The sequence below is a fragment of the Miniopterus schreibersii genome (genome assembly GCF_964146895.1).
Source record: "Miniopterus schreibersii genome assembly, chromosome: 12".
Lineage (NCBI taxonomy): Eukaryota > Metazoa > Chordata > Mammalia > Chiroptera > Miniopteridae > Miniopterus > Miniopterus schreibersii.
This window is the reverse complement of record NC_138112.1, coordinates 20,377,971-20,393,710: the sequence shown is the minus strand read 5'-3', so window position 1 is coordinate 20,393,710 and position 15,740 is coordinate 20,377,971. Positions and strand designations below refer to the sequence as shown.

General features: G+C 37.1%; 1 protein-coding gene across 5 annotated transcripts in view; it reads right to left on the bottom strand.

Moving 5' to 3' along the window:
• Positions 1-15,740, bottom strand: part of MTMR2 (myotubularin related protein 2) — a 91,639-nt gene that overhangs the window by 57,843 nt on the left and 18,056 nt on the right. Inside the window, exon 1 of one of the 5 annotated variants that reach the window (XM_081152642.1) lies at positions 14,250-14,360. The exons of 3 other annotated variants lie outside the window; for them this stretch is intronic. In XM_081152642.1, coding sequence (XP_081008768.1) covers positions 14,250-14,293 — 44 coding nt within the window. In that variant the 5' untranslated portion in view covers positions 14,294-14,360. Of the gene's footprint in view, positions 1-5,323; positions 5,396-14,249; positions 14,361-15,740 lie in introns of those variants that run through there. One more of the 5 variants, XM_081152641.1, reaches the window with a different exon arrangement.

Below are 15,740 nucleotides of genomic sequence, written 5' to 3'. Positions count from 1 at the left end.
ATAATGTGATTGTAATTGGAAATCAGGGCTTTTAGGAGGTACCTAAGGTTAAATAAACTCTAAAGAGGGGAGGGCTAATCTGATAAGATTAATGGCTTTATAAGAAGAGGAAGAGACCCCCTAGGTGTTCATTCATTATCCTTTCCTCTCTCTTTCTCTCTCTCTCCCCCCTCTCCTTTCTCCTCTCTTCTCTTCCCTCTTTCTCTCTGTAAACACTGAGGAAAAGACATATGAGGACATGATGAGAAGGCAGCCATTTGCAAGCCAGTCAAAGAGAGACCTCACCAGGAATCAAATCAGCCAACACCTTGATCTTGGACTTCCCAGCCACCAGAACTGTGAGAAATAAATTTCTATTATTTAAGCCACCCAGTCCTTAGAATTTTGGATGCAAACCCAAGCTGACTAATAGTCATAGAAGATTAATGTCATCAAAGGAGTTTCTCTTGGTTTCTGAAGTAAAGGATTTCTAATTTGAAATTGTAATTTAAAATTATTTTCTTTCTATATAAAAAAAAATGCTTGAAAGTTCTGAAAAGTTTTAAAAAGAACAGGGGAGTTCCAATGAAAGAAGAAAACTACTGTCATCAATAATAACTTTTATCTATTCTTTTAACATGTAGTCAATATAAAAAGTTATTAATAAAAAAAAGTATTGAGGTATTTTCTACTCTTTCTTTCATACAATCTGGTATGAATTTTACATTTACAGCACATCTCAATTTAGACTAGCCATATTGAAAGTGCTCAAAAGCCACACACGTGTGGCCCATGTACTGGATACAAGTACAGAGGAACAAGTAAAATAAAGCACAAAGAAACTATCCAGAATGCTAGACGTTCTAAAGGAAAAGTCTGCAGATATGCAACGGCATGAAAGGTGAAAGCGGGGAAAGTGCTCTAAATTAAGAGGTTAACTATATATATATGACTTTGAGTCCTAATTCAACAAAATCAACTACAAAGAGATTTTTTTCAGACATGTGAGAAAACTTGGTATGAATGAGCATTAGATGATAAAAAAGAGCTGTACCTGAATTTTAATCAGGTGTGATTATGAGATTATGTGAGAAAATATCCACATTTTAGAAATGTGAAATGAAGATTATAGGAATGAAAGGACATGATTTGCTTCAAATAGTTCAGCAAAAAAATAAAAACATAGATAAATGTAACAAATTCTTTGCAACTAATTGTTCAATCTGAGTGATGGATAATCAGGGGTTTTATTTTACACTTCTCTCTTTTGTGTACACTTGAAATTTTCTTTTAAAAAAGTTAAAAAATATAATAGTTTTAGAATCTAAAAAAGGAGAAAACAAATACTAATATTTCTTTTTTTCTTTTCTTTTTTTTTTAATCCTCACCTGAGGGTATGCTTAGAGAAAGAAAGGGAAAAGAGAGAGAGAAACATTGATCAGTCCATGCCCCAATCAGGGAGCAAACCCACAACCTGGGTATGTGCCCTAACCAAAAATTAAACCCACAACCTTTTGATGTACGGAACAACGCACCAACCAACTGAGCCACCCCGCCAGAGCACAAATACTACTATTTCTAGGAACCCAGCATCCATTTGAACACAGCTACCAAGGTGTTGACAAGTGGCAGTCTTAAAAGTAAAGGTATAGGATGAAAATATCGCTGGACTAAGATACAACTGGCCTAAGTTATGGTTCTGACACCATCAAATAGTAAATGTGTGACACCTGGGCTTTTCTATCAATTTCTCTAGAAAGAGATGTTGAATAACTTGCCCAAGGTCACACAGCTAGCAAGTGAGAGAGCCAGAATTGTCCAGTTTGTAAAAAAAAAAAGAAAGAAAGAAAGAAAATAGCAATAAGAATAACCTTTATCTGCAAAAACTGAGAGGAGAAACTGAGTATTTTGCCTATTTTTGTTTTCCAGAGAACTATTTTCCAAAATCGTTTACGCCAACTTGATAGACACTGGAATTGAACAAAGTAATTTTCATGAAACAACTATTTATGTTTTCCTTCCTTTCACATTAAATATAATTTTTATTTCCATTTTCGGGTCTCATTCTAGCTCAGTAAGCCTTCGCTAAAAAGGGGGGCGAATCAGCTCTCACTAGGATTCACTCAGGGATACTAGTCTCATCTAATATATTATATTTACATCTACAAGAATAATTTTCTTCAAGCATCAGTTCAACAATTACTTAACACTTGTATTCATTATGGAAGGTGCTTAAACTAACTGGCACTGGCACCCATTTGCCACCAAATCAGATTAAATGTCATCATGACAGCTTTCAGGGTGCCAAGACTCTCCACCAATACCCACAAAACTGTTCCTTGACACTGGTCATGAGAATCAGACTCGTCTCACACTCTACTTTGAATATCTTTTAACTTACTCTCCAAGCTCTTCTCTTCTGACCAATAAGTCTAGTCTTTCCAACATGTCTGCATTTGTATTCAGTTGTAGTTGTGTGTATTTTTATGTCTTCTATTTATATTGATTCATTTTTATTTATATCAATTCATTACATAGTACATATATATATTCCTTCAAAACATTTTAACAATTGCCAAACTCACTATGTGTAAAACACTGTGTTACACAACACCCTCTGCACTTGAGACTTCAGCCCTATAGGAGACATTATACCACATAAGCACATCAATAATACCACGGGAGGTACAAACAAGGGCTAGGAGAAAAAACTTGAAAGGAAATGGTAGTAGTCATTTGAAGATCAGAAAAAAGCAAGAAATACATTAAAATGAATCATTTGAAATTGCTATTTTTATAAATTAAAATGGTCAAATATCAATTATTCCATAGGGCTCAATGTAATAAAATTAAGGAGACAGAAAAAATTTAGATGGGCCTTTAAGGATTTCAAGGCACAGATCAAGGCTTTGCAAATCACAAGCACACACACTCAAAAAAAATTTGTTAAGAAACTTAGGAAAGTATAGGGCGTACTTTTTGACTAAGTACTTTACTCAAACTAAATAAATAAAAGGCTAAAAAGGTAATCTGGTACCAGATCACTGAAAATCCTAAATGCCAGTCTTAAAAGCCTTGCTAAGAAAAGGGAATCACAATGAGATACCACTCCACACCCTATATGGTGGCTATAATCTAAAAGACCGAAAATAACAGTGCTAGTAAAGATGTGAAGAAATTGGAACTCTCATACACTGTTGGTGGGAATGTAAAATGGTACCGGCACTTTGGAAAAAGGTCTGACAGTTCTTTAAGAAGTTAAACAGTTACCAAATGACCCAGCAATTCTACTCCTAAATATATACCCTAGAAAAATGAAAACTTATGTCCACACAAAAACAGCAACACATGAATGTTCACAGAAGCATTATTCATAATAGCCAAAAAGTCTGAAAGAGCCATGCCATTCCCTGGCTTGAAATCTTTCAAGGGCTCCCCTCTGCTCTTATTTTAGCATAGCGTCAAGTCACTACTATGATGTGTTCCCTGCCTCCTTCTCCAGCTTCCTCTTGTGCATCTCTCTCCCCCCTTGTGCTCCTCAGTCCAACCACACTAGCCTTCTTTGAGATCCTTAAATAAGCTGGCTCCACTGCAGGGAGCATGCATCTACCAAACTCCTTCCTGATTTGTCCTCAACTGAAACATCGCCTCCTCATGAAATCTGACCCGATGTCCCAGACCAGTGCTCCTAGTAGTCATTCTCAATAGTACTTGGTGCTTTTCATTCTTTCTACTTACCAAAATCTGTTCTTACATTTCTTTGTAAATGTTTGATCAATATCTATGTCCCTTAAGACTACAAACTTGACAAAGGAACTATGTAAATTGTGCTCACCATTCTATTCCTAGGACCTAGCATGGTGCCTCACAGAAAGCACTCAGGAAATATTTGTTGAATTAATGACTGAAAGAACGATCAAAAGATTGTATTATTATAATCAAATTCATCAGAGGTAATGATGAGAACATCCAAAATGAAAAAGAAACATGGTAGAAGGGAAGGGGTAAAACAAGGGTAAGGGAAGACAAACAGAAAGTCTCATTTTTATTTCTTGAGTTATTGTGTATATATTATTTTATATGCCATATATAGTGTCCAATTTCCATTTTAAAACTTTTTATCACGCTGGGGAAAATATTTCTTTAAAGAGATCATATCTTAAGTGAATGACAAATAATCCTTATAACAACTGGTAGGAATCTGTTATTTTCACTGGGATGGTTAAAGTAGGAGCTGGGAATTGAAAAACCAGGTTTTTAGTCCTATTAAGCTAACAGCAGTGTCCCTGGCCAAGTAAATTAATCCCCACTCCCCATTACAGTTTCATTATCTGTGAAAAGTTATGATCAGAATATTTTAGTAGTTAGCTTTTTGGTGATCATATATCTACTTGAGAATCTCATGAAACCTATTCTAATGAACTGCTCATGTCAGGGACTTTAAGGTTAAGATCTTTTTTAATTCTAATGTAGTCCAGGGCTTCTGAAATGAGTATTCTACCTTTTATAATACTCATACAATATCTAGATAAATGTTGAAAAATTAACTTGACTGTAAAAAAAAAAGTATATGTGTATGTATGTGTCTATATATACAGGATAGGGCAGAAGTAGGTTTACAGTTGTTTGTATGCAAAATAATACAATAAATAATAATACAAGAATAATTCTATGTTTTGAGTACTCACAACTATAAACCTATTTTGCCCCATGCTATTATTTTCTAATTATGTAATTACAGCCTTAGTCTTGAATATGAAGTTGACTCATAAACTAAATAGAAATATTCTGATATTGTATTTCTTACAATAAAGTCTTTAAGAGAAGATTTATGTACAATAGAGTCAAGGGGAAACTAAATCCAATAGCTACATTTATTTCAGGAGCTCTGGACTATCACTGTGTATACAACAGCCCTGCTTAAAGATAAATATAAATGACATCCTACCAAGAAATATAAGCCACATTTCTTTAAGTATTTTCATTATTCTCATATTAAGTGATTTTAGCAGAAACTATAATTATCTTTTAAAATACATTTGAAAAACATTCTAATTTAACTAAGTAAAGATTTAAGTGTCTTACTTTTCAAAATATACCTGCAATAATTAAAGGTATTGTATATGTATATGTATATGTATATGTATATGTATATGTATATGTATATGTATATGTATATGTATATGTATATGTATATATGTATGGTTAGCTCAGTAACTCGTCTAAGTAATTTTATTAGACTGAACTAAGGAATATAAACTCAATTGACTTGGATCATCACCCTTGCCAGTGCCCAACAGGCTTATGTTTACAGGGCTTCTTATTCTGTGATTTGCACACTTACTCTAACCTTGTGACCTCAGTACACTGGAACCCATTATTAGCTTCAGTGGCCTGACTCATTTGGAGTACTTCTCCCTGCCAAGGTGAAAAATGAAAACACATGACTTGGAGTAAACTTGGCACTTGCATTTCCGACAGCACACTCATTTTTCTTTCAAACACTACATGTGGTTTTCCTTCACAAGTCTCTTGCCAAATCTGCAGACCATATTCCATTTCTTAAGAGTTTAGCCACCTTCCACATTCCCACAAGTTGTCTATCCTCACTGGCTCCATTTTCTCAGTGCCCACTCACCCCTTAATCCCCTGCAATCTGGCTTCTGCCTCTATCAATTCCCTAAAATGGTTTTTTATAATTAATGACCTGATTATTTAAAAAAAATAACAATAATGATCTTTTCTCAGTTCTGATACTGTAAATTTTCATCTCCCTTCACTAGCATATTATTTTGGTTATCCCATATCTCAGTTTAATTTAATTAATACTCCTGAGCACCTACTACATGCAACTGTTCTAGGAATTCCTAGAGAAACAGAGGCAAACACTTAATGAAAGGTTAATGGTCGGTGGTGTGTAAGCAGGCTAAATAGCCATCTCAGATGGGTGAATAAAGAAAAATTAAATTTATTAAAAGGGGATGGGGATATCCAAAGGGAAGGGCTACATAGCACTGAGTCAAAGGGTACTTGGTCCACGATGGCAGCGACAGTATATTTGGGACAGTGAAACAAGGAAAAGCATAGAAGAAGCAACAGGAGAGCTTAGGCTGGGTGCTTGGGCTTAATGAGAAGTCAGAGAGAGAGAAGGGGACTTTGAAGACAGGTTCAGGGGGTAAGCCGGGAATGAGCTGCTGCTGCCCATTGCTCCCCTGGTTGCAAGTCTTGTGGGTCACCTCAGAGAGAAGAGGGATGGAGATGGCGCCGGTGTGCTCCCCTAGTGGGGGGAGCAAGCTGAGTCCTTTGTCCCAAGCTTATTTATCTCTTTCTTGCAGGTGGGAATCTTAGGGGAGACCTCAGGGGAGGGTCTTAATAGAATATTCATCAGCTTTCCAGGTGTGCTCTTTCAGGGTCCTGGTCTCCAATGATTGGTCTGTGCCAGGGCAGGGGTCAACAATCAAAGTATCCGGTCCTGAGGCAGCCACAGCACCACCTGTCTGGTTTTGCTGCTTTTCAGGGCCTGGAGCTGAAATACAGCTGACACCTAGATGTTATCTTTAGGGAGGACTCGCAGGGGGTCAAACTGCATGACCAGCGATATGCTGGGGGAGGACAGGTTACCCTGGGGACAAGGTTCTTGTTTTCCCAGTTTTGCCCCTTGCTAGGCATCAGGGGTTTCCTGACCTGGAGAGTTTCTGTACCCGGGTTTCTGTGCCTGGCCCATCTAACACTTAACACAGGGTTGCAGCCTCTAGTGAGCTTTCATTCAAATGTACTTAATTTAAGTACACAAAAAACACAACACAATGTAGAATATGGACAATGAATGAGAGAGAAAACACCTGGAGGTTTGGAAACTGAAAAGCTCATATACTGCTTCACTTTAGGGACTTAAGAAAGGTTTTAGGAAAGAGATGGCATTTCAGGTTAGCCAGAATATAAAAGTTTCAACACCTTCTCAACAATTTCCATAAGCAAATGAACAGTATGGGGGGCGGGGGTACTGGAAAATTCAGGGCATATTAAAGCTATTGTAAGAGGTAGCTCACTTTGGCTGAAGTACAGGACTTAAAAAACACAATCAAAGATAAGCATGAAAAGGTAGGTTTTGATTAGACTGAGGCAGGTCCTGAAAAATCAGTAGATAGTTCTAAAACCAGTGAGAAGCTACTGAACGTTTCTGTGCTTTAGGAAGATTATTTTAACAATAGGTCAAAGAATGAATGAAAAGAGCAGGAAATCTGTTAGTAGACTAATAGGAGACCTTTTCAGTCAGAAGTACTAAGGACCCAAACTAGCAGTAAAAATGAAATAGGAGTGGATACAGGAGACACTGTGGAGATGGAATCAATAGAACTTGGCAACTGACTTCACATGATGAGAAAGGGAGAGATAAGGAACAAAATAAAACCCTATATCTTGGCACAGAGAAAGTAGTGTGCCAAATTAGAGAGCAAAAAAGAAAAGTAGGTAGCTTGAAGAGGTGAAGAGTTCCGTCTTGGAATTCTTAAGCCTGAGGTGGTATCAAGGCACCCACAGGAAAAAGTGCAGCACTCCATGCACTAGTAGACCAAAGCATTTTAGATTTTACCCGATCATGCACTTGTTCATTCGTTCGTTCGTTCATTCATTCATTCATTCATTCATTCAGGCAATGTTGGTTTACTGCTTACTCTATGTTGGATGAGTGACACTGTGAAGGTACATGTGATACAGCAATATTAGATGTGTTCCCAAATGACAGCTTTGTGGGAGAGGCAGACTCCTATTTAGCTATCTACAAATCTGACTGTATAATAGTGGTTTAAAAAATACTGTGGGAGGATACAGGAGGTAAAGACTAGATGTGACTGAGAGAGGTTGAGGCACTGAAAGATGTGTCATTTTTATGGACATTAGCCTGTTAGCCTGTTAGGATTTGGTGGTAGAGTGGAAGAGTGAAAACATTCCAAACATCAGTAAATTGATTACTTGGGGAAACCAATGTGACTGGTCTATGTGAATCATAGCAGGGTAAAGGGAAGAAAAGCTGTGCTGTGTTCTATAAAGAAACCTGGATACCCTTATAGAGTTCAGATTGTATTCTGTAGGCAATGGGGAGACATCAAACATTTCTGAGCATAAATGTCATATATTCTGCTAGAGTTATGAAGTATTAATTTGGGGAAGAGTTCTAGAGGAAAATAGATTAGTTAATTAGATCACTTAATAGAATAAAATAGGCCACATAATGACGAAGATAGTAAATTAGAAGAAAGAAAAAGTTTGAATGGGTATGTGAAAATAAGCAATAGATTTTAATGTGGAATTTGAGGTTCTTGCAAAATATCCAAGTGGATGTGTTCATCAAATAAGTGGAAATACAAAACTTTTCCAGTTTTGGCTTTCCCTGGAGAGGTTATAGCTAGGTAATAGCTAAATCCATAAGAGAGACTCATATAGCCCAGGGACAGGGTATAAAGCAAGAAAATATGTGAGATTTAATGAATGGAATTACATTCATTTTCATAAAAGAGAGGCTGGAGGTAGACATCTAGAAAAAATAGATGGAAGAATCAAGAGAAACACTGTGAATAGGTAACCAACAGTACATAATGCTAAACAACTCAAAGAGAAAACTCCAATGGATTTATTAAACAAGTATGTTAAACCAATGAGTATGTCAACATTGACTATATAATGTTTTAGAAACAATAATCTGATATGAATTTTAAAAACTGAGGTAATGAGGCATGGACTTCCTCAACTTCTGGCTTCCCTCTCAGTAAATTTATCTATATCCAAACCCACTCTTTCTTTCTATCTTAGATGATAGCACGTCCCTTCTCAGGTTCAAGGACAGTACTTCCTCCTATGATTTCCATCCTGCCCCAACCAGTCTCTCTTGGGAGGTATGGGTGTGTTTGGATACACGCAAGCATACACTTTACACAGTAATGTTAACACTGGACATTCAGGAGGAATTCAGTAGAGATTTGCTAATTCTGTATCAGAATCAATAACACACTGAATTCAACCTTTAGCTACTCTATTGATACTGCCTTCTGGATTTCATTAATGATCTCAGAAACAAACCCAGGGGTAGTTTTACTCAGTGCTTGTCCTCCTTAACTTCTCTGCAATATGTGACACTACTGTCACTGCCCTATTGGGATTCTTTTCTCTGTACACTTCCATTGTCATTAAAATATACTAGCTTTCTTTATACTCTCTCCTTCTCTAGGTTCTTTTCTACCAGTTGGCCTCTAAATATAGATTCTCTTGAAAGTTCTGACCTTGGTTCTGTTACTTCTACTTTTAATCTCTCTTTGAAATATCATGGATTCTCAACGCTTCAGTTATTAGCTCTAAGCAGACGATTTCCAAACATACATTTAGTATTCTTGGTCCCACATTCACAAATACTTGCTACTAGTACCATGTGACTCACCTCTCTCCGGCCCTATTTCTCTCTCTGATCTTGCTTGGCTACAGCTCACACCTTACAATGCCATTAAGCATTATGGTAAGTAACTAGAATTACACCAAATAATATTTTTTAAATTGTTCCTTTAAAATGCAAGTACAGTTATTAATTAACCAACTATTCATATAGCCAGCCAGTGAATTATAGATTATAACTTTCAAGGACCCCTGAGATCATTCCAGTGAAACTCCCCTACTTTACAAATAAAGTACAGCCCAGAGAAGTAAAGTGAATGGTTTGAAATATAATATCAAATTAGTGGCAGAAACAGCTATAGAAGCAGGTCCCCTTTTGATTAAATCACATTGCTTCTGATAGGGAGTACAGAACCAAAAGGAGAAATACCCTCAGGGTGCTTATTATCTAACTGGGGAGATAAAATGTGCTGGCATGTGCATGCGCGCGCGCACACACACACACCACACACACACACTCCCCCCCAAAATATTTCTATCACATATGTTCACTGTATGAAGGCGAAGTTCTATTAAAAATCACCAGGGAATGCTCCCTGGAGCAGACAAAGCTCAACTGGATTCAGAAGTAGGTTAAGAAAAGGACGAGCAGAAAGCAGTACATTTAGGGCTGTTTCCCATAATTTTTTAAGTTTTTGAACAAACAACAGAACACATTCTACATGAGAAAACTGAATTGCTATTTAAGTCCCACATTTAAAATTCAATGTGAATCCAAGTGATACCATAGGATCTCAAAGTAAATGAAGATAAGGCTCCAATGACAATGGTGTCTCACAGAACATTACAGGGACTCCTCATTTATTTTACTGTTTAAGACTACTTCATTTCCTCTTACTCCACGACTCAGCAGCCATGAGACCTTGGGCAGGATGCTATACACCTCTGAATCTCAGTTTCTGTATAAAATGGAGATGATAAAATCTACCTCATAATTGGTCATTCAGCTCCTTGTGTTCCAAACAAGGCCACTCATTCCCCCCAGTGTCCATCCTCCATCAGTAAAAGTTAAGAAAGGGCATCAGAAATGCAAGTGCTCTAGAGGAGTAAGACTGTCCCTCCATCCCTCCCTCAGTGTCCCCAACTGGCAAAAGAGAAGGGAGATGTTAGAACTGTGAGTGATCCTTAAAGGATCTCACCCTTACACCCTTACCTCCTACCTCCTGCTCAACACTCATTGTCTCACTACAAGCCAGCTTAAAAACTGTAAGGACTAACTTCATTATACCCTTTATCTCTGCTTTCCACAGTTCCAACCAGAGGTGAGAAGTACCAGAACTCTAATCTCTTTTTCTACTCCCATCCTCAATTAACCATCTCCCTCCCAACTCTTCTGCTTCTGGATTTCAAGGTTAATCAGCAAAATTTCCTCTACTCTTTCTCTCTCTCTTAAATGGTCTTTTTATCTTTTACTCTAACTAAAGTCTAGTTTTTCCCCTGAGGACAAGGCTCTCCCTACAGCTCTTTCAAATGGAAAAACAAGCCCTTGTCTTCTCTCAAATACCCCTCTCCAACAACTGGGTCTGGAAATTGGGTCTTTTTCCTCATTACCACTTTTCAGACTATTCTTCCTTTCTGTGTCTAAAAACCCCAAACACAGAATCTCTTCAATCTCATGTCATCAGACTATACTACCCACTACCCCACCTTGTTGAAGTCACCTACCAATCTACTTCACTCTCCCTCATTCTTTAATTAGCTTCAGGCTCACCATCATTCTTTCTAATATTAACACAATTGCCATAATTCTTAATAATTTCAATATCCATAGAAATAAGCATCTAAAACCCTCACCTCTCAGCTCCTTGATCTCATCGGCTCCAGTGATCTTGTCCTCTTTTATCTCAGATCACGATCATCCCCTTAACACTGGAATTACCAACTAACTGTAAGCCCTTCTTACTTTAAATTTCAAACATTCTGCTGGCGAACCACCAGCTCACTCTCTCTAGTACACCAGCCAACATCTTTAATTGTTCGATCCCGCCATTGTTCCTACCACCTTTCATTGACTCTCACTATTTTCATGTCCTCACTTCTCTCTTTCCCCAACTTATTAAATTCCATGGCCTGTCATTACAGTAAGTCCCTTGCCCTTGTTTGCTTCATGATACCCAAATGCCAGTTATAGCCAACTCTCTGCCTACCCCAGAACTGCACTCACACAGTTGAATAGTCTTGAGAAAAACATACACCCACCTGGCCTGGACTTACTTTGAATTCATGATCACCTACCTCAACTAGGCCCCTAATACTGCCCAGTAATCACGCCACATTTCCCTCATCCATATACCCTCATTCTTCTAGACAACTATTTCATATTGTTTTTTCTTTCCTCGCCTTCTACCACCCTCTCCATCCCAAATTTTAGTAAATAATCTAGATTACTATTTCACCGAAAAATTTAGAAGGAACAGGGTCTTCCACAAGCTCCCCCAACTACAAGTTACGTACACCTGTGCATATGTACTCTGCCTTCCTTTCTCTTACTGGGGAGAAATCATACATACTCCCATCTAAAGCCGGCTCTTCCACTAAACTTCATCTCCTCTCATCTACACAAGAAACTCTCTCTAGCAGTTCTTCCCTCTGGTTCAAAATTTTCCCTTTCTACTCAATCATTCTAACCAATATAGAAACATGCTATTATTTCTCTCAACTTAGCCCTTCCAAATATCACTTCATTTCTCTGAGCTTATTTATAGCAAAAGTCTTGAAAGAGATATTTATGCTCACTGCTTCCAACTCCTTACCTCTCACTCTCTTGAACCCACTTCCATCAGGCCAGCAAAAATGCTTTTGTGAAGGTAATCAAGAACCTCCACTTTGCTAAACCCACTGTCAAAGCTCAGTCCTCAAATAAGTAGCATCTGACATAGCTGATCCTTCCTCTGAAACACGTTCTACACCTGGATTCCAAAACACTTATGGCTACCTCAATAGTCATTAGACACGCTCTCAGGTCTCCTGTGATGATTGCTTCTTACTTTGTAACACTGGAGTACTCCTTAACGCTCAGTCCTTGAACCTCTTATCTTCATTACGTACACCTCCCCTCCTTAATAATCTCATCCAGGCTTACAGCTTAAACATCTTTAACTTGATAAACCCAAATTTATATTGCTATCCCAGACTTCTTTCTTGAATTCCAGATTCCAATAACTTATTTATTTAACACCTACTTTGGATGTCTAATATGTCCAAAACCAAACTTCTGCTCTTCTTCCTGAAACCAGCTCTAACATCTTAGTAAGGGGTAATTCTATCCTAAACTTTCTTCAACCAAAACCTTTGGAGTCATCTTTGAAGTTTATTACATTACATGGTCGGTCAGTCAGGAAATACTGCTGGCTGTACCTACAAAACATGCCCAGTATCTAATCATTTCTCTCTACCTCTTCAGCCATCACTATCATCTCCCTCCTGATGATTCCCATTACCTATAACCCATCTCCAAGCTTCTGTATCCCAATTTGTTCTCAACACAGCAGCCAGAGTGATCCTTTCGGAACATCTAATATAGTCACTCCTCTACAAAACACCTGCCACTATCTTCCCATCTCAGAAAGCCAAAGTCCTTAAAATGGCCTAGACGGCCTTTCACAATCTGCCCCAATCCTTACCTCCCTGATCTTATCTCCTATTCTCCCTTCAGCTCCCTTGCACCACACAGACTCCTGCTATTCCTCAAACACACCAGACAAGTTCTCACTTCAAGACCTATTTTATAATTCTCTTCTCACAAATATTCTCATTTTTCCTTCATTTCATTCAGCTTTTTTAGTGAAATACTGCCTTCTTAGTGAGAGCTTCCCTGGCCCTTTTATTTAAAATTGTAAGCCACTCCAAACCCACCCACTCGTTCTCTATTCCCTTCCTCCTTTGTTTTTCCTAGAATACTGACCTACTTTTTGTTTCACTTATTTTTTGACTCCTCTATTTAGTTAATGCTTACTGAGTGCTTACTATATACCAGGAACAGTTCACATACTTACAAAGATTAGATAAAATAAGGAATGCATAGAGTTTAATATATTACCTGACAGACACCAAAACAATGTATACAACCCTAACAATTTGATCCTTAAAGAAGTTAGGCATTAAGTCATCCATAATCAGATAATCTCTGCCAGAGAAAGTTTAATACAATTTATTTAAAACAAGAGAAGTAAACAAAATAATCTCTAGAAAAGGAAATTCATATCTCCCCTCTAGCAACCAATTCTAATTACTAAATCACTGTTGGAAACACAGATCCTTTCTATTTTCATGGCAAATACTGCGTACTATTTTGTTTCATAACTAAAAAGGATGTCTACAGTTAAGTATTTAATATGGACACTATTAAATGTAATCATACTAAAAATCATCTTCACAATGATGCAAGGGACACTTTGGCAAATGCTAACATGTAGCTAAACTACTCTCCCACTCCAACCAAGACATGTAAGTTTAAGCTAGAAGAGAAAGAAAATTAGGTCTCATAAATCATGAAAAGTCAGTCAGCCTCTCAGAGCCTCAATTTCATATTGTAAAGTAAGGAAAAAATACTCGCTCTCCTTATCTCATTGGGTAGTTATAAAAAAGCAAGTGAAAATGCTGTCCTAACTGTAAGATTCTTTTTATATAAATATCACTGTTTATAAAAATACCCAGAGGGAAGGGAAGGAGCCAGCATCCTGCAACTGATAATGTGATAAATGTAGAAAATGAAGTTACTGTTAAAATGTATAGGACTTAAGTTTAAAGCAAAAAACAAATACATATGGGGCTACCTAAGAAACAAGGCATATTGCCCAGCCAGCATGGCTCAGCAGTTAAGCATTTACCTAGGATCCAGGATATCGTGGTTCGATTCCCGGTCAGGGCACATGCCCAGGTTGAGGGCTCGATCCCCAGTAGAGGGCGTGCAGGGGGCAGTCGATCAATGACTCTCTCATCATTGATGTTTCTATCTCTCTCTCCCTCTCCCTTCTTCTCTCTGAAATCAATAAAGATATATTTAAAAGAAAAAAAGAAACAAGGCATCTTCTCAGGTAGACTTTCCAGATTAACATCATTCCTTCTGGATGAGCCCCTCAGCACATTAGTATTTAATTCATAGCTACTTCTTACTGGTTTTTTGCTTATGTTTCAAGGAAGTTTATGTGTTCTAGTTTGAAAACATGAACAAACTCAATAAATGTTTATTTACCAACAAAACTTCCCAAATAAAAATTAGAATCTTTCAGACACTAGCATTTACAACATATTCATTATGTTAACAGCAATAAAATAGTAGGCCAGATCTATTTACACTAAAATAATTTAAAAAGGTAACTGATTTATAGGGAAAGACATTAAATAAAGAAATATTTGAGATTATCAAATCCATCACTACAAAGAAAAAAAGACTTGTGGAAAAGTTACAAAAGTCACATCATTCATTTTTGACAGAAGCCAAATTAGATAAAATTTGGCCACACAAATAAAACATGACATAAAGGTTCACAGTTTCATAAGTTTCACAGAGAGATTTCAAACAGTAAGTCTTTAAAAACTGTAGTATTACTTTTCAAATTAAATTACAGCCTTCCCATATCTGTTTTAATCACTAAATGCCACCACCTCCTAAACCCCTGCCACCAAAAATAAAATAAAAATGTCCCAACATATGCTTGATTAAAAAACACCAGCTATGATTCCAAACTAAGCAATCACTCTCCATTATCCATATTCCTTTTAATTGATAGGCTATAAACAGGGTCATCTCCTGTATCCAAGGCCTTTAATCATAAGTGGTCTCCAAAATGGAGCAGGAAGTGTTGAGGAAGTAAGGGCTTTGTGAATGATGACATTCAATGAATTCAATTCCATGATGATATTCAAGTCATAAGGGGTGAAATTGCTATACAAGATGGTCTTGAAGTTCAAAGCTAAGATTGTAAGATTCAGAGCACAGATATAAAATTCTAGTATCACAAATGAATTGAAGAGTCATAGTTCTAAATATTGGAAATATTTGCTAAATAAGATTTTACAATTTTTAATTTTTAATATCTTTTATCTAGTAGTCAAATGTCCCCAACTTGTCCCCTCCCACACATGTCCACACACATTTAAACAATAAACTATTGTCCCATTTGAAAATGTGATTCAAAGACTTGTCCTTCCACATCATTTCTTAGCTATATCACATAAACTTTCCCCACAGAAAAGTCCTCACACAGCTGCAACATCATGAAATTTTGTTCTCATTTTTACTTAGTGTAGGCACTTTTCTGCCCAAAACTTTAATCAGAGTTGTGATTAAAAAATAATATTATAATAATTCTGCTCCT